Genomic DNA, 19,999 nt, shown 5'->3' on the forward strand with positions numbered 1-19,999 from the left:
CGGCGGCGGCGGCGGCGGCGGCGCCGTTTCACAGAGTTTGCTTTACGAGCAAGCCACAAGCGAGAGCGAGAATTGCATTATGCGGCTGCGCCTGCTCGAAAGGAGATTCTCGGTAAAAGAGCAACGAAATGTAGTTGTTTAGGCATCTCTCGAGAACTCTATAGGCGCGCACGGTGTTATTGACTCCCGTGTGAAAATCGCCGCGAAATACAATCAAGATACGCGAGAACGCGAGTTATCGCTGCCGATGGATTAGGTGAAGCGTAATCATCGGGGTCATATATCATGTAGAACGTATATGAGAGATATTGACACGACCAGCTGGTCTCTATTAAAAGCCAGGCAGTTAAACGCATTGCATTTCACTGGTACGACTTTAAATATCGTGTCATTGAAAAGAACTGTAATTTATTGCATTACGTGTGTATATATATATATATACACATATATCACATGATTAATCTCCATCAAAATGCAAATGGATAATATATGTATCGATCTACATACGCGGTGACAACAGAGCAGTCAGTTCACTTCGCGCGTCATTCGCGACACAAAACACTCGATTTGCCTCGAGTAGAGTTACGTATAGAATAGTTACGTATGACAGTCGTGAATTAATGGTCACTTTTTTGAGTGCGATTTCTTGAATCATCGATCACTCTGTATTCTTTTTAAAATAAATTAATCGAATAAACTTCAAGAAATTGATCTCGCCAATTGATCTTTTTTTTTTTTTTTTTTTTTAAAGTAAGCGTTTCGCGTTGCTTGAACATCTCGAGTTAAAAAAAAAAAAATAATTTAAAAATGCACTACTCCATTAATAGTTTATCGATCAGCGCGAAGTTACATTTCGAGAAAAACGCGAAACGAGACCTATTGCGACAGCCGCACATCTTCACTCGTTCGATACATATCGCATTCCGTTGCGATCAATTATTCATCCTCGTTCGCGCGCGCGAGTGATTTATCCGTTTTAAACTTTCTCGGGGAGTTTCGATATCGCCGTTGCCGCCGCCGGTCGCTATTCGACCGGACATAAATTACGTATCGCGGAAGATCACGGGAGCACGCGTGATCTCACGTCCGTCCTCTACGCACGAGCGAGCTCGATCGGCCGGATCGATCGCTTTTACCTCCGCTCGAATTACTCTCGCGATAGATCCATTCTCGGATCTCCGATCGTTTGTATGTACGTGTGTGTGTGTGTGTGTATTCATCTTATTTCTCTAGAAGAGAATAAAAATTAAACAGCAAATTTTTTTTTTAATATTTTTTTTTTCGTTATACTATAATATATACTGACCAGATCTTTCGATGCGATCTGACAACATCGAGTAGTTTTCCGCGCGTCAATTCTCGAAATCGAGCGGGACCTCGACCAGCTGGCCTCCGATGGACGACAAAAAGTAAAGTGCAGAAAGAAGCGGGGCAAAAAGAGAGAAATCTCCTCCTTAAGCATGTCAAATGACGTTGAACGTTTAACAAATGCATTCACTCGACCGTTTTCTCTAGCTGCTCGCGGTTGTCTCGCGGCGTTTGGTCTCGCATAAAAATTCGCATATATAATTAATTGCGGGAAAGTTTCGTTGTGTGTGAGACACGTGTGTGCTTCTCTCAACGCTATCGCGATTGTCGAAAAATAAATCTATAAAATAAAACAGAAAAACATAACAAATAAACGCACGCCTCACGCGAACGGTATTTGTTTTTACACAAAACAAATTTATAAATTTTTATAATTAGAAAGAGATCGTCAACGTGATGTACGTGAGATTTAAATCGCTCTTCGAGATGGATCGGGAAATCGGAGCGAAAGGGGTAGGAGAGGATACTCCCTTCGGGAAGAAACCGAGCCGCGACGATATACGTATCGCGAAGCGGAGCGAGTTGAACACGAACGCGCGTGAGAGATCTGGTACCACGAGTGGCATGGAAGCGAGAGGAGGCGCAAGACGGAGAAAGGCTACGGTTTCTCGTAATGCGAACCGTAGGACGCCAAGCTGTCTGCCGGGACACCGGTACACCCCCACTACTTCGACTAGCTGCCGCGAAGTAGTAGTGGTAGTGTCAGTGCGGACGGTGGTACCTCTCGCGTACTCGTTGGACAGTCCTGCTGCCATCTAGTCACCGTCTTCGCGGACTAACAGTTCTCTACGTTGCAATTTGTAATAAATTTTTTGATAATTTCACGAAAAAAGATTATTGACGTTGATGAAAATTTGAGAAACTCTCGTCTCGTCGAATTACTTGTTAACTTTTCTCGCACTTTTTTGATCTTAAAATATTACTGCGACAATTTTTTGTTTCACTTAAGTTCGATTTAATTGAACGAGAAGCTTAGGAGTGTTTGCTTCGGAATCAAAATAAATTTTTTGCGTAACAAATTTCTTACGAATATTCCTTCGGAGACGCGCCGGTAATGCACTCTTTCCCGAATGAAGATGTCATTAACGTAACCGCAAAGTATGTTAACGCAGCTTTCGCGGCGTCTCGTCATATCTTCCCGCGTTTTATCTATTACAAGGATCGTTCGCGGCAAATTGCAGCGGCGCCATCTAGGAAACGGCCTCACGCCGAAGAAACCGCTCGCGGTCCAAGTTTCTACGTAAGAGAATGTTCCTCCATCCCTCTTGGTGCCATCTCCGCTCTATAGTGATGGCAATGCAACATTTCAGCGATGTGTATATACGTACATACGGGACGAGCGAATCGTGTGAGAAAGACTTGCCACAGCACAGATGCGGTCAACAGAGCCGGTTCTGCCCTATATATCCGAGATAGTATTCGCGTTCTTTCGGTGTTGCAGCGAAAGACGATCTGTCAATTAAATCGTTTATCTTGCAAAAAGACAAATTTATTTATGTTCTAACGTATTACATATGCATTAAATTTTTAAATAAAATATTTCTAAACTAATAGTTTTTGCAAATCAACTTACTTATTTTTTTTTATCAAATTGATATTATCAATTTTGCAAAATTTTGACATGTTTTTAACAATTCAAAGAAATATCGCGGCGCGATAAAAATAGAAAATACCGCTATCGATAAAAATACGATTGATCGCGTATTTCAATGCAACGGGGTTAATGCTTCCTCGCTCTCTCGAATCAAGGCGCAGCCTCTAAGCCCACTCTCGGGGTCATGTAAATAAATCGCGTGGATCCCTCAGTTAGCATGTGCGTTTCTCGACGCGTTCGCGCCGCACGCACGACGTGCAGAAAGACAGAAGGCTCTCTGTTACTAATGTATACACACGCAACACGCTCGATCTAGAACCGACGAGAGTCGAGGTTCGATACGGTAAGACAGTTTCGCCTTGGAAGCTACTCAAGCACAGGTGGCAAGTGCGAAGAGAGAGCAGACCTCCTCTTGTCGATAAGAATTTTAATAATAACAAGTACAAGACTGCGAGAGATATTGTATACATTCGCGCAATTGAATCGATCGCAACGTCAACACATTTTGAACCATGTTTGTTTCTTGAAGGTTACGACGGAGGAAAGGTTCGTTGTACCCGTTCGCGCGTTGCAACGAGAAACACAACACGCGCACCATTCTGTGCGCGACTCGATAAGTCAATCTCTCCGCGCTACGAACAAAACAATCATTCTGAAAAATAAAACACAAGGTGTTTATTTTTTTCAGAAAACACGAGAAAGATTCGAGAAGCGAGTCTAAAAAAATTGCGTTGTTTTCAAAGAAATAACGTCTCTTCGCATCTTTTATCCTCGGTTTTCATGTGCGCGCAAATTTTAACGAAGAATTCAAGGGAATTGCGATCGACACGAAGAGAAAAATGAAAAATTAGATGAGGAATACGAACGCGAATCGGTCTGTTGACGATGACGAGTGCAGGTACAGCGATCGGACCTACAAGAGCGCGGTTACGCGCGGAGGAAGGGCGTGTGAGCGCACGAGCGCGCGCACAGGGGCCGTGGCACACCTGTTGAGCATTCCTTCACGAATGCACGCGCGTGTGAGCCCACCGCCGCGGCCTACGTGTGTCGTTTGTGTACGCGTGCACGCGGCCTACAGGTGTGCTCATTAATTCCGATACATTGCCCGGTGGTGCGCGCGCACTTAGACCGTGAGCGAAGCTTCGAAAAGAAAACAAAGAGTAAAAAAACGTAGGATAAAATCGAAGATCGATATTGGCGATAAGGCGCGGGACGGATTTATATTCTCTTGCATCCATAAAGGCACGATGAAACAATAAAACGTGATGGTAGGTATCGTCAAGGAAACAAAAACCAATTGCCTCTTCGAAGCGACAAAATTGATAAAAAAAAAAAAAAAATTTCAAAATGTATACACGACTGTGACAAATCGAATGACGAGCATTTGAAAAGGATATAATTTTAGATCACATTAAATTGTCGAACCGCTAGCTACAATATTGAAAAAAAAACGAGTAATATTATTTATAAAAAATAAAATAAAATAAAAATATCGGGATGGTTTTGATTTAATAAAAAAACTCACGCCGCTATATAATTGTCGGAACATAAATTACGACCGCGGGGTTATCCGCGCGCGGTTAGTAATTAATTGAGATATCGGTGGCAGATAAAAGCGTTCATTTGAATTGATAATGTTGCCGCGCACGCAACACACACGGGAAGACTAGTTGTGTCCGGACCGCGACGACGATGAGAAATATGGTTATTGGTTTGACGCGTGATTGACGTTTACTGGACACTTATTGTGCGCGAACACGAATGTATTTTATGGCTTTGCACCGACGTTATCCGGCCGTCTTTACGACCGACCGGTTGCTAGTTTAATCTATTAGACACGATATTACCGCGACGAATGGATCAAACATAGAAAATAAGCGGCGAGAAAAAGAATTGAAATTATCATACGCAATATTGTAACGCTAAAAAGCCGTAAACGTCATTAAATAAATTGTAATAAACGTCATGTCATTAAATTTGATTGTTTTTTTTTTTAAAGCGCTGAGAGACAAAGCGGTTTCCGCGGATCAAAAGGAGAATAATATTTTTTTTTTTTTTTCTGTACGAGTAATATCGAATGGTCTGCTTATTCGATATGTTATACTACTGAAACGAAACTACTCTGAATCGCGATTTGTTTTGTTACCGCGATATATTCCACGACGGACAAATGGCCGTGCACGGATCGCACCTATGTGCACATATATGCTAATATTTGTGCGATGGCCTTAATGCACGTAACGGCGGCGTCTCTGCTCTCTCGTCAACCTTGAATCACTTTTAACAGTAAAATCGCGCAGGGACGTGAAGCTCTCTTGTTTCGCGACAAAATAGAGCAAATTTTAATTACAGGAAGAGGTATTGAAAAAGAGTAAAAAAAAGTTCTTACACAACACTATCTCTGAAATACATTTTACCTCTCTCAAAACAAACGCGCTTTATTGCTAGTAATTATATCTACAAAAAATATATCTTCAAAAAAAAAAAAAAAAAAGAAAAAAGCTATCGACGCGTATAAATCTTTCGCTTACATTCTCGTGACACGCGAGAAAATCTCTCTTCTCGGCGAAACCGTGACTCGATCGCGGTATCTTACTTCGGCTCGCTATCAGAAAGTAACATCATCGTCGCTAATTACAGACGCACATGGCGCAAATGAGCCGGAGGCGGCCGGGAGATAAATCGATTCTCCCGACGGAGATCTTGCGGCGAGAAGCTTTCGATCTCTCGCGCCGTTAGTGTGCGTCTCACTCGTGAAAAATTTCGCTTTCGGTTAATGGGCCGCGAGAGCGGTCGATCGGGACGGCCGATCTCGCGGGGAGAAATTGCTTAACATTTAATCATCTCGCGCGTAAAGGTCGGGTATAGGCCAATAGAACCGTCCTTATATAATTATCGCGGGCGCGATTGACGTCATTGATTCCGCCACGGTGCCTGGTGCCGCCGCCTGTTTTCATATGGTGGCGAAACAACAAAGCGAGAGAGTTCCAGGCCTTTCCTGCTCCGAGACTCGTTTCCACGAAAATAATTGGCGACGGTCTGGATCGGATCCCCTTCTGCATTCTCTCGGGATGATCTCGAGCCAAATTCCTTGAATTCTTCTCATCTTCGCTAAAAGCGGTTTTTCATATACGTATTTTGTCTCCCGGTCTCGACGCCATAGAATGTCTCGGCGTAATAATTCAAATAGCGCTTATACAATTAGAAACACTCGCGAGACCATGATGCACGAAGATATAGATGAGATGAAGAAATCGAAGCGAACTTGTATAGAACATATGTACTTAGAGTAAATTCTTTTATTCTATAAGCTTTATATCTTCGAAACTGCTAGAGATTTTTTTTATCAACGTAAACTCGTTCAAACTTTCAATTCAAATAAACAAACTTGAAAAAATATTAATTTTTTTCACGGAAATAATTGATTTGAAAATCGCGTGGGTCTCCCAGACCCAGTCTGTCCGACTTGTCGTCATTTTTTAAGTCTGTCGACAAAGAATTATATAGTTTATATAAAATGTTAATTTCCTGCTGTTTCTCGTTCAATCTCGAAGCTATCGGAGATTTAAATCGCGACAATATAGTATGTCCGCGATATTTTGTTCGAAAAAATCTTCGGCGAATGTAAACGAGTTGAGATCGTATACAACAGGATGTTTTTTTTTTCAGAGTTAAACGCATCTTCTTCTTCTCTAGAATAAATGCCGCTCGCCACAGAGAACTTCGTTCAAAACTGTGTACCATCGCGATCTGTTCTTATCTATTTATACCATTGACACTTTCGTCATCGACTCAACAAAAAAACAAAGCATCGCAATCGATGCTACGACGGACCACCCGCAAAAAATATCGCGTCGCCTCGGGCAGAGGAAGATTCAAAGATCTCCCCCTCTTTAATAACACGTTTTTCCCGATGAAAAATCATTCGCGGCGATACCGTCGACACCGCTTTGGGCCCGTAATCGAGGGTCCGAATCACAAGAGGAAGGAGGCACGGCGGCAGGCTTTTTGCATACACGCGTTATTAGTCGCGCACACATACACGCGAATACACACAAGTGTGCGAGTAGACAGGTAGGTCCGCGGACGTCAAAGAGATCGGTAGGGCCCCGAGAGAAGGAGAGTATACCTCGTTGCCGCTTGATTTACGGTCTGCCTCATTCTTTTTTCTTTTTTTTTTCTCAGAGGCCTCCTCGTTCCGCCGTCCTATCCATAATTTCGTCTCCGTCCATCTTTTCTCTCTCTCTCTCTCTCTCTCTCTCTCTCTCTCTCTCGCTCACTCCGCCGAACGGTATATAGCGTGTGTAGCACACGTATCACATGGCATATGTTATGTGGTACATGGGATACCGGCGGCGGCGGCTGACCGCCTAATTAGAGGGCCCGCCCCTCCTCTCACCCTCTCTCACTCTTTCTTCGCTCGTTCCCCGCATCTTGAGATCTCTCTTTCTTTAGCTCTCCCCGTTCCCTCCGCCACGTCCGTGCGCACACACGCGTGTAAAAACCACAATCCCGCCACAGGCTGGTGCGCGCATGCGTCTCGACGCGCGCGGCACGCGTGTGTGCGTCCGCACAGAACGGGCGTATCACGACGCGCTTTCTTTCACCGATTCTCGCGTGTGCACGTCGCGACGCCAACGATAAATGTTCATCCAAAACTCATTACGCTAGAATAATTACGAAAATCGGTTTTTTTATTTCGAGAAATCGATCATTTTTTACGACGCGGTTAAATTGTTAAAAATATGAGCCGAGTTAAAAAGACAAGAGTTTCGGACGCGAGAATAAACCGCAGGACACACGCGTAAACGTTGTTCTAACTTCGAAATGTTTTCAAAGAATTTGCGCAATTTCTATATTGAAATAAATCCAATAAACTTATGTACGCGTCTGTGTGAAATCGGGAAGAAAGAATCAGAAGTTTCAAACTGATCCGCGAGATCTGTTTTTTCGGGAATAAACTCTTTTGAAGAAACGCGACTCGATGATTCGAATTTCGAAGCGTAAATTTCGCATCTCAGTGACAGGCACGCCGAGAGAGATATCTCCGACGACTATCTCCGGCTGGAATAATTCCGCTGTGTGTGCCCACCGTGCGCGAGTCATTACTGTCCGACGATGTACGAGCGCGCGGTCCCACCGTGGGACGCGCGGTGGTACACCACTTGTATACATACATACATACACCGCGGTTGTTGTGTCCCACCGTGTGTATGCGCGCGCGCGCACGTCCATATGTATCACAAACGAGGTGGCCGCGCGCACACGCTCTCACTGCCGGAGTAAGCCTTACCAACAACCAAGCGGATGAGACCGGGAGGCCCTTCTCGGGAAGAGCTCGTCCGGCAACTCCTCTCGAGATTGAGTCATCCGGCACGAGAAAAGGACCACCTGGCGAGGAGAGCCGATATATCTAACGATACCGCCGCGCGGTTCTTCGGGACCCTCGTGCGGCTTCTTCTCCGCCTGCCCCCGTACCTTGCCTCGGGAAGCCCGAGTCGGGATCCGCTCGCCCTCGACGAGAGTGTGCAGGAGAACACGCGGGGACGGTGTCCTCCTCCTCCCGTCTCATCTCCCGAGTGCGTTTCGGTAATTGCACATGTTTCGCCGCTTCTTATCCTGCTTGTCGAGCGGTGCTTTCTTGCGGAAGGCTCTTGCGATGACCGCAGACTTTTCAAAGTCACCGCCTCCATTCGACGTAGAAAGGAGCAACGTACGGCCCCTGACGCCAACATTGATCCTCTTAGTGTCATTCATCGAGCGGGTCGTTGACTCGACCAAAGCGGCTAAGAATAGAAATCAAATCCGGACACCGTTTCGTATTTTGTTGAACGAGAGATTTATGCGGTCCCGAAAATATAGTCTTTCACAATTTATCGTCGAGTACCGAAAGAAGGAGACGTTGTTTTCTCTACGAAATTCGTTACGGGGATTTCGTCGGCGAGGAACGAAGAGGCGTGGCCGACGATTTCGTTAACGCGCTACGCTAATTGGACAGCGTCCAATGTCAAAAAAATAATGCGAAAACCACCGATCAAATTAGTACAAAATAGATAGAATCAGTGATTGTGAAACTGAGCTGCGAGTAAATGTAAACGGGAAAAGAATGTGAGAATATAAAGTTCACAGAACCTCGGTGTTTCTTACTGACGAAACAGTTTTAATTAACGTTCGATAGAGAAATCGAATCTCGAAATTAGAAAAAATACATGTTCGTTTTTTTTATCGTCACGTTCACGTTCGCATAAAAATTCTTCTGTATCTCAACGCGATCGTTGCAGAACACCCTGTACATGCGCGAACGAGCTGCCGCGAGGTAGAGTGCCGAAGCGAGCGTGTGGCTTTTTGCCAAGGGAACCTCGCAGATTGCACACCTGTGCGCGAGGCCGAGCCGAGGAAAGACCTCACCTATCGAGCAACTGGTCTCCATTGACTTTTTCTTTCCTCGCGCATCCCCCGCGCGCACCTCGGCACGCTTTCGTGCTCTGTGTCTCTTCCTCTTTCTTTCTTTTTTCCCCCGTTCTCTTTCCGCGCTTATCTGCCTCGCCGTGTCACCCTCCGCGTATATTTCATCTTCCCTCGCGAACGTACGTGTATATACACATAAATTGCGCATCTTGAAAAAATTAAAATGTGAAATCTTAAGAACGCACGTTCTATTATTCAAATTTGTCAAGTGGATTATAATTAAAAATTGGATTTAAAATTTAATTGTTTTCTTTGTTTACGAATGTTTTTTTTTACTTAGTATAAGAAAAGAAATGCATTCGACGAAAGCACGTAATTTCGCACTACGTGCCATGTTAAAGCAGTTAATATTCTTTGCACACAAAGAGGCTGCGCGCATAATATCTGCACGAGCGAATTGCGTAGTGTGACTTGCACTGACCTGATCTGTGTTACGCCTACAGACCGTTCGGTCTAAATATAGCGACGATTTTTCGCGGACAACGCAATCGAGAATCGAGACGCTGCTATCTACATAGATGCAACTAATTGCGAGTCTTTTACGAAACGCAATTTTGCAATTTATTTTGCTACTGTTTTCACAAGTATAAGAGCGATAAAATAAATAAATAAATATATATATATATAAATCTCTAAAAATTAAATAATTTAAATATAAATAATATTACAAATATATACAAAATTGAAGTTTTTATATAAAATCTGGATTCTATCAAAACGGAACGAAGTTTCTCGCAAAGATTCTCACCGAAATCCCGAATCGTTATTTGTTTCTTTTTTTTTTTTTGTTTTTTTCGGAATCGCCGGTTTTAAGAATCGTCTCGTCTTATTTTATTTTAACCGCTGACCGATTCTACCCTGTAAATTACGGTGAACACAGTAAAATCGTTGCGTCGCGTTATCATGAAGACGATACCTTCATAAGCTTACATCGGCCGGTTAAAAGGTGCCATTACTTACACGTCGAAAACGCAGACCCCTTACCGAACGGGGCCGGTTCCCTGCGCTGTCCGCCGATACAAAATATAAATGTAATCTGCCTGTAAGTAAAACGAGAGTCGAATGTTTCGCGTGAGATCCGAAGCCTCTATATGTATATACATATATATATATATATATATAATGTACATATGTATATATACACGCTGTACCGTTTTTAACATAAGCCGGCTCAATTACCGGGCCCGCGCGGTCGTGTCAGAGGCGAGAGCGACGGTAACGCGGCGCATATATCGGTGCACTTTATGCCTCTGTGTGGTCCGGTTGTCAATGTGCCGAGAAATTTAAGATAAGGCCCCACGGGGCTTAAATCCGACTGGCCGCCATTATCGAATCGGGGCCAAGCGGAGAGTTAAGTCCCCGGACTCGAAAATGTACCGGTATAACTGGGTCTAATTTATGACATTTTTACGCGCGCCTGTGTTGTGTGCGCGCGCCTCGTTTTCTCCGCGTTAAATTTTCTCACACGCGTAATCCCGCTCGGTTTCCCAGCGAAGAACCGAAGAAAGAAAGAGAGAGAGAGAGAGAGAGTTGCAATAAGAATAAAAACGAAAAGGGATTTATATACGGAATTCCTCGTAAAAATAATCCGCACAGAAAAACAAACAGTTATAACATATATATCTACGCCTTTGAAATTCACGCTCCAGTTTTCCGGACGCGTATTTGGTTTCACGTGATCTCTCAATCCTAATCAACGCTGTGAGTGAACTCGAGTTCAATGAAATCAATTAAATCGCAAAGAGGCTCTGGAGGAGGAAACAAAGAGAGCGAAAATCCACCTTTCTTTGAGAAACGACGCTGCCGCGCGCGATCGCTATTCACACCGGACACGTTCGTTCCGAGAAAGTCGATCTCCGAAGAGAAACAAGAAAGATGTCGTAATGTGTCTGTAGCTGGCCTAAGGGCTGCTTCGGAAATCCTTACGCAGAGAAAGAAAGAGAGAAAGAGAAAGAGAGAGAGGGAGAGACGAGAGAGTCTTAACGATCTCGGGGATCCGGACGACTTTGGGGGCAAATTATCAGCCTGCGGCCAATTACCAGGTGGAGGCGCCGATATATAGAAGAGAGCGGTTGCCGGAGAGTTCCGAGAATCGTCCTGGCGGCTAAAAATAAGATCCCACCCGGGAGCGGTGATTATGTTCCGAAAAAAGAAGAACCTTGCGAAACGCTTGCTCTCCCCGTGTGTGCAGGTGGCGGTAAGGTGAAGAAGGAAGACCCGGGATGAACGAGAATAAGATGATGATAGAGGATGAGAGAAGGGGGAAAAGAGAAAGAGGCACAGAGAGAAAGAGAAAGAGAAAGAGGAGAGCGAGAGCGAGAGCGAGAGAGAGAGAGGAGAGGAAGAGGGCGAGAAGAAAGAGAGCGAGAAAGGAAGGCCTCTTCGTGGTGAATCGTGCGCTGGAGCCTCGGTTAATGAAGTTGTCGGTTGAGGACGTTTACAGGTGGGGCCTACCTGCGTGTGGTCCATTCACAGCGACTGCTGCAGGACTGGTTAAGAGTTGCTTTACATCTCAACTCGTGTGCGCAGAGTCCAGGCCTGGCCGGTTTGTCGGTGCGAGAGAATGAGAAGGAGGAGGTGGGGGAGGAGAGAGGGTGATAGGGTATATTGGTATATCCGAACGTATGTCCGTCGTTACGTGTACAACGAGCGATCTCGCGCTCTCACACGAATGGCTGTGCCGACAACGTGTTAACCGAGTCGAATCCCCGGTTTCTCCGGAGCGAGTCGTATTTTTAAAGGTCTCGTTCTCAATGTGTGCCGACTGCGCGCGCGTTTTGTTGTTCGAAAATCGACTCGATATTTGAGGAAATATTAAAAGATATATATCGTTTTTCTATATAGACAAAAACAAAAAAAATCTCTTGTATTTTTCTGAAAAAGTCGCGTGGGAAAAAACTACTCGCGAGATTGGGATAATCTATGTCTAATTACCAAAACGATCTATAGACCTGACGTCTCTCGTAGACGAGGACCAAAACTCTTTTTAAAAGACGTGTCGGCCGGCGGCAGTTTTATTTAGCTAAGATATCTATTTTTGACGCGACTTGTCCGTCTCGGCAGTAAAACCGGCTCTCGGAAATCACAACGAACATCACAGTGAATACGTATTTCCAGAACACACGCAAAAACCACGGCGAGCAAATATCTCGTCGTCACGAGCGAAAAATATTTAGCACATATATATAAGAGATACAATATGTATCAAATATTGTATTTACACATACTTTTCGTATCATTGTGGACATTAGTCGAATTTCGCGACTTATCGTCTTATCTTTTATTGGCTCTGTTTTGTTTGTTCATTAATTATTAAATGGAGCGAGAGTAACAAGTTTTGCATCGCTTTCAAAAAAATGTAGAATAAAATCAAGTATTTTTCCTGAAACATATATTATATATTGCGAGTTACGCAATTAAAAGTAAAAACATATTCGTTAAAATTGTGTTTTGACGAAAGAGTAATCTACACGTTCAAGTAGACATGCTCATGGAACACTATGTTCCAACGTAAGAAAAACATTTCAGTTATTTCTGTAATTCGATGATTATACAGATCTGGACATAAATGTGCGAGAACAGATAATACGATTCTTATAAATATAGAGCGGTTGGTAACAGTCATCAGTAAATAAGTTGCCATTAACGTGAAAACTTTTCTCTGTCGTATTTTTTTCTCTTCTCACGCGAAATTCGCGAGTTTAAATATTTTATATTTTAGGAAGTAGCTAGTTTTTTTTTCAATTTTTTATATAATCTATCTTATTATATATAAAATAATGCAATTCATAATTTGTTATTTAATAATTAAATTTTTTTCAATTTTAAACAGACACAGTTCTACGAACATATTGCACCGTAGAACGATTTTATTTCGCATAAATCATACGAATTAGTCAAAGTGCTATTTATATAATTTGACGAAAGAAACAACTGTGCTATTTTTTTGTGTAACCTAAATTTCTTTCTTTTCCAGATGATGCATTGTCAACAAAACATCCAATCTTCGTCGTCTAACGATAAGCTCGCGATGTTTTCGCCGGCCATGTATCACTCTCCGTACTCGACGTCGACGTCGTCGTCGTCATCGTCGTCGTCGTTGTCGTCATCGTCGTCAAAGCTGTCCACGAGGTCGTTCTGTCCGTTTCTGCTGTCTGTTCTCACGTGGTCGCTGACAGTCCTGCTGATCTCGTCCTGCATCGGACTGGGTGCGGATGCCGCCACCATCAACGCCCATCCGCTGGGCAAAAGATCGTTTTTCGATATTCAGTGCAAAGGCGTGTACGACAAGAGCATCTTCGCCCGTCTGGATCGCATCTGTGAAGACTGTTACAATCTCTTCCGGGAACCGCAATTGCACATGCTTTGCAAGTACGTTTAATTATCTACAATGACTAAACCGCTTCCAGAATACGACGTTCAATAGCACGTGCGACTATACTCCGTGGTTGTCGTTCTGCCATCGCGGCGCGATTTAGAGCGTAAATCAAAATTAACAACGCGCTATTTACATAATAATAAAAAAAATAATAACGCGATAAGTGACTTCCAACACGAAAACCGCGGGAAAAAACGATACAAAGTAAAAGAAAAAATTTTGCTCTCCGTTTGACAGTGAAACGATTTCGCGAATAACTTCCGCTGCATGATTTCTACCTTGAAAAATGTCGACGGCGAACAACGGCCAAGGTGGACGCACGGATACGTACCTTTGTGTACGCACACGTGCTCCGCGTTCTCGGATACTACCACACGCGAAATATACGCGCACGTTCACCACACGTTCGCGGCACGCGTATCGAAATGGAATGAGATTTCTCTTCTATTTATAGCTCGTGCGAGCAAATGCCAACGCACATCCGCTGCTACCTGCCGTTTGTACCGCGCCGCGTAAAGCCGCTTAACGGCCGTCTCGAAAGAGCCTATTGTGTGTGGCAGCGAGCGAGATCAACGTGAGAAAAGAGACTGCATTGATGAGCTAGCTCAAGAGCTAGTCTTCTACTTGCGACACGCTTTTGAATTTTAGGGAAATTCACTTCGTCGGAAATAACGAGGAAAAGCGCATCGGATGAATCGATGATACAGTAGCTGACAAAATTTGATGGACATTCGAAAACATATACTCTCCGACAAATAAAAAAAAAATTATTATTTTTTTCGAAAACATTTGCACAGTTAAAGTTTTGTATAAAAGTTACATCATCGATGCATCTGTTTGCTTTCACGTATTTATAAGAACGATTATGTATAAAATATGTATTTATAAAATATGTATTGTTTTTTTTTTTTTTTTTTAATGTATTTTATAATTATGTGTCAAAGATGTTTGACACGATTTTCTTTGAAGTACTTTTCAGAATTTGCGACACATTGTGCCTACAAAAGCAACTTTTGCTTTTCGATGCGGTTTGATTATTAATTTATCGTGGGACTTTCTCTTTAACTTTTCGCAGAAAGGAATGTTTCACATCGGACTACTTCAAAGGATGCTTAGACGTTTTGCTGCTTACGGACGAAGTCGAAAAGATCCAAATGTGGATCAAACAACTTCACGGAGCCGATCCCGGGGTTTAGGTTGTTTTTTCTTTTTAGTTTATGATTTCTCTTTTTACGCATCCCTTTTTTTTTATCCGCTTTTCGCAAATATAAACGATTAACCACACCCGCTTGCCTTCTTATTAAAAATTCTTACTCGTCTGCTTTGGTCCTGTATACACGTTCGATAATACATAATTTCAAATATTCTTCACGTATATTAAATGTTTGTAAAAAGTCTTCGCGCGATTATACACTTAATAACGAGAGTTTAAAAAAATTTGTGGATACATAAATTACAAACAGTCGAGACAGTTGTTTTGCTAATGCACGGGGTGTTCGAATTGAAACACTGACCATTTGTCAGGTTTTCAGATAAAATTAAAAATAAAATTAAGTGACATTAATGTAATAATAGAGACATATTATAAATTACTTACACATTCATTTACAAAACATTGAATGAATATCTCATTTGATTTTTTTAAATAATTTAAGTCTGGAACAAATCGTATTTTATATAATTGAAAAAAGACAAATATTGCAAGTCCTATCTCCGAGTTATGTACACAATTTTTATTTATATACCACAGTTTCTTTTGTTATTATTTCAAATTATATTTTTGTTGCATTTTGATGCCATCCCCTGGACGAATATCCGCGCATATTATAATATCTTCTCGACGAGATATAATACGTACGAGAAATTAGGTAATTTTGTATGTAGCTTGTACTAGCAAGTAATGTTGCAACAAGAAACGAATTGAATGTTAGAATGTCTTGATTTGGTTGTTGACTGCTTACTGTAATTGGAAGTGTGAACAAAAAATCTTTTTTTTTTTCAACAATATAGAATTTGGACATTTATAAAAATATTATTTGAAAAATTAGTAGAAATTATACACATAAACGTTTAGATTTTGTGATAATTATATATATTATTTGTTTATATATTATTTACTAACGAAAAATGCAACATTACTGGTAATGTAACACAGCATCATCTCGTACATTCTGACTTCACTTTCTTCATCTCGACAAACATTTTTCGTCTTTTTGACGACAAATTTGTCAATGATTTTTGACGACAAATTTATGAATGAGGTTTTGATATTTTTGCACATTGTTGCATCTCGTCGATGTTTTTGCATTACTACTTTTTCAGGATGATAAGAAAAGGAGCAGGTTCGCGACGTAGGAGAGGATTTTTGAATGACAATATTTGTAATTTTTAAACAATTTTTGACATTTTTTGAATAGTTTTGTGATTTTTTAAACATTTTTTAAATTTGATTGCATTCTATTATTTGTAGCATGTACGCAAATTCTTAATGCTACAATAATGAATGCGAAACAATCAACACTTTCCCACACACACACACGTTCAAATGTCTACCTGTACACTAACAATTACTAACACACAGATCTGTTCGCTTTATTTGTTCAAAAGTAAATGTATATCAAAATGCATATATATATACACATATATAAATGCACATACACGATTGTGTATATAAACTTTAAATATTAAAAAAAAAATTTTCTCTATTGAAGATAAAATTACAAAATTTTTCATCATAATATTTATAAATTTTCTTATATAATCCTGTACAATTTATACAGGTGTACAATCAAGAGAGCTATAAGTATCCATTAAGTCTCAATCCAGACGGTAAAAAAATCTTGCGGTAAATTATCTCTGTGATTTAAATTCGACGTAAATTTCCATTTTGAAAATTGTTTTCTTATTTGCATTGGAATGACAACTCGCAAACAGATTCTGTGAAACGCATCATCAGACACAAGTGTGTCGATGGCTTTTGTATTAAACCAGCGATCTAATCTCAATCTATATTCTCGATCTTTTTATCACAGGCAAGAATGCTTCACTACACAATACTTCACCAGCTGCATCCAAGCGTTGCTGCTTGAGGACGAGAAGGAAAATTTCGAGAAGATGGCCACCATAATTGGTGGTCGCAAGAAGTAAACGGGACACAGTAGGAGCAACGACGCGCCGCACCACGAAGGAGACATACCACGCGACACATGCACACGTATATACACACATACACACACACACACACACACGTGAAGAAAATTGACGAAGAAGATGCGATGTTTCTGTCTTGACAAAAAAAAAAAGACCGGGAAGAAGAAATCTCTAATGTTCATTTCCGCGAATTTTGAGAAATTTGACAATTGTTTCATCTTACACAAGAGTGAACATTCGGACATTCCACACAGAAATTCAAGAATTCCGAGTTCCATTCCAGGATCTTCGCAAAGTTTCAAAAGGTTCAATCTGGAGATTGCCGAAGAAAGACGCAACGACATACAACGTCTGTGAAGTTCATAAAGTTGTTCTGTTTCTTAATATGTTATCTCTTTCTTTCTTCTCTTCTCTCTTCCTCTCTCTCTCTCTCTCTCTCTTAATATTCACCGAACAGAGAGATGAACGTCGTTCTGTTAACATCAGAGTGCGGTAAAAGAGTATGATAAGAGAATTCGGAGAAAGAGAGAGAAAGAGAGACAAACCGGCGATTCTTTGCGGTGAGTCGCGTCGTTGTTTGACACGATGAGGAATGAAGTTATTTAAACAATAACATACCATATAACGAGACAGGAAGCGAAACGGTAACGATTGAGCCACGCAAACAGACCCAACACACAGCGAATCTATACGAATTCTAGTCGATAAAATATCTGTGCTCTCGCGCACCACGCCACTCGTTTTTCTTCGATTAATCATTAATTAATTATTGATCGTCGTCATCCATCACTCTACGTAGTTAATATAAACCTATATATATTATTATTATTATTACTCACTTATTATCTCACACATACATACACACACATACACACGATTATATTTTTATTACTATTACCATTCTTCATGTTTTTCGTTATTTAAGTTGAAACCTTCAATTTTGTTTGTTTGGAAAACACGTGTGCGTGACAGACACAACAAAAATATACCGATGATAGGTATAAATCTCTTGAAACTTAATCACATCACATGACACGACTAAAAATATTTTGGCTAAAAACGCGAATAATGTACTTGAATAATAACTTGAAATTAAGTTCTGTCTCTTTTGGCTTCTAGTATTTTCTTATTTTAAAGTAAATAATGTGTAAGAATAAAGTAAATTAATTAATTAGAAAATTTTTTTAAACTTTTGACTGCTTAAAATATAATTATAACAATACATAATAATAAAGGTCGCTCGAACTGATCGCGCAGTTTTTTTTTTTTTATTACTATTATTATTACTATCGTAGTAGAATTATTGTTGTTATTATAGTAAATTTTTATGCGACGACGTTCGTTCACCGCCCGGGTGAACGCACTGGGCGACGCGGTGAAAGAAAACGCTGGCAGAATGTCAACAATATTCGATTGTGCAACTTGAGTGTGTGTGCAAGATGGACGCGCGACATCCTTAAAGGTGCTTCGTTGAGAGACAAGAGAGAAGGATAAGAACATCTCTCTCTGTAATTTATTCGATAGACACGCGCAAATTGCGCCGTTTCGCAGCGTTCTTCTTCCGTGTTCGGTCGGGCGGGGTTCGTGGCAGGAACCAGTCGCGCATAAAAACGCGTAGTATTTATTTATTTTTTCACGTTCTTAAGTTATATAAGCAACACACATACAACGGAGCAAAAGTATTAGCGCGCGCATACCTATGTATCGAGATAACAGCGTCGCGAACACAGCCGGAGAAGTCGCTCGCATTCTTTGAAGCAAGACGTTCAATCGGATGATTTTCCGAGTGTGCGAAACAATCCCGAAGAAACATCGAAACCTGGGGGACTACTCGTCCCGACGGGAACAAAATAATAATACACAGGAACGACACTCGGAAAATCGATTCGCGCTGCCACCAAATGAGCCGATTTCCAAATAGTCATTTATTTCTTCTGACATAAATCTATTTTTGAGAAAAAAAATTACATAAGGAAACAAACTTAACAACTTATATAATTTGTTTTCTTTTGCGTATATCACTTGCTCTTTTAATAATTTCGAATACGAAACACCACAAACGCGTGTCACAAAAATCTCCCGCTGTGTTCCGCGACACGACCGCCACTCTAATCGAGAGAGGATCACGAACCATTCCAAAATCAGTATTGAAATCATTCCGTCTCAGCGATTTCAGATCGCAGGCTTCAGGTCCGGCTTCGGAAACACACACGCGCTTGAAAAACAAGCGTTTAAAAAAACTTTTTACATTTTTTTACCGAACTGTTCTACATAAATTTTTTTTATATTCATTTGCATTTATTTTTTGCTTTTAACATTTTTGCGCAACGACAAGATTTATATTTGTGCTAACAATAGTCAGCAGGAAAAGATCAAAGTTTTTCAAAGCCCGTATTTTTTGTTTTTAAAATGTACAGTTTGACGAATATATGTAAATCTTGCTTCGAGAGCAAATTGTTTCGCGTACTTTGATTCAAGCGTGCGTATTTTGTTTCGAAGTCGGCCTGATTCCTCGAGCACTCGAGTGTGTCTTAAAATGTATCTGAAAATCAGCATTCTCTTATCTAATGCAACGTTAGAAACATCGGCCGAACGAATCGCGCGCTCGATTCGTTCTTTGCGTTGACGCGCGCAAAACGAGGATACGCACGCGGGAAAGCTGCTAGCGTGCGTGCACGTCCGCAGATACGTTTTTAAGTTTGTTTTTTTTCTCTTTTCATCTTCTTCTGCTTTTTCTCTGTTGTGAATGGACGCGAAAACACGCAACACGTGTGAGCAAACGATACACTTTTAACTACGAAACACGCCAACTTTCGCTGCCTAGTTTTGTATTTTACTTGTAGACGACAACGACATTGGATGTTTTTGTGACGAATGTTGTACACGTTGTAGAGTAGAGACAGAGAGACAGAAGCGTAGCGCACGTACGAATGAAGAAAATACTCATACAAACGCGTATATACTCAGATACACACGCGCACAATTATACAAAAAAAACACACACACACACACACACACATACATACATACACGATGCTTAA

General features: G+C 41.3%; 2 protein-coding genes across 4 annotated transcripts in view; one reads left to right on the forward strand and one right to left on the reverse strand.

The window, feature by feature from the left end:
• Positions 1 to 17,071, forward strand: part of LOC109856542 (ion transport peptide-like) — a 39,896-nt gene extending 22,825 nt beyond the window's left edge. For 2 of the 3 annotated variants that reach the window (XM_020431916.1, XM_020431915.1), the window contains exons 2-4: positions 13,407 to 13,801; positions 14,884 to 15,004; positions 16,841 to 16,927. In XM_020431916.1, coding sequence (XP_020287505.1) covers positions 13,407 to 13,801; positions 14,884 to 15,004 — 516 coding nt within the window. In that variant the 3' untranslated portion in view covers positions 16,841 to 16,927. Of the gene's footprint in view, positions 1 to 13,406; positions 13,802 to 14,883; positions 15,005 to 16,840 lie in introns of all 3 variants that reach the window. The other variant, XM_020431917.1, reaches the window with a different exon arrangement.
• Positions 1 to 19,999, reverse strand: part of LOC109856540 (peroxisomal leader peptide-processing protease-like) — a 60,312-nt gene that overhangs the window by 39,034 nt on the left and 1,279 nt on the right. The window lies entirely within an intron of this gene.

This window comes from Pseudomyrmex gracilis, unplaced genomic scaffold, assembly GCF_002006095.1.
Source record: "Pseudomyrmex gracilis isolate BER0280 unplaced genomic scaffold, ASM200609v1 scaffold_121, whole genome shotgun sequence".
In the NCBI taxonomy this organism is placed as follows: domain Eukaryota; kingdom Metazoa; phylum Arthropoda; class Insecta; order Hymenoptera; family Formicidae; genus Pseudomyrmex; species Pseudomyrmex gracilis.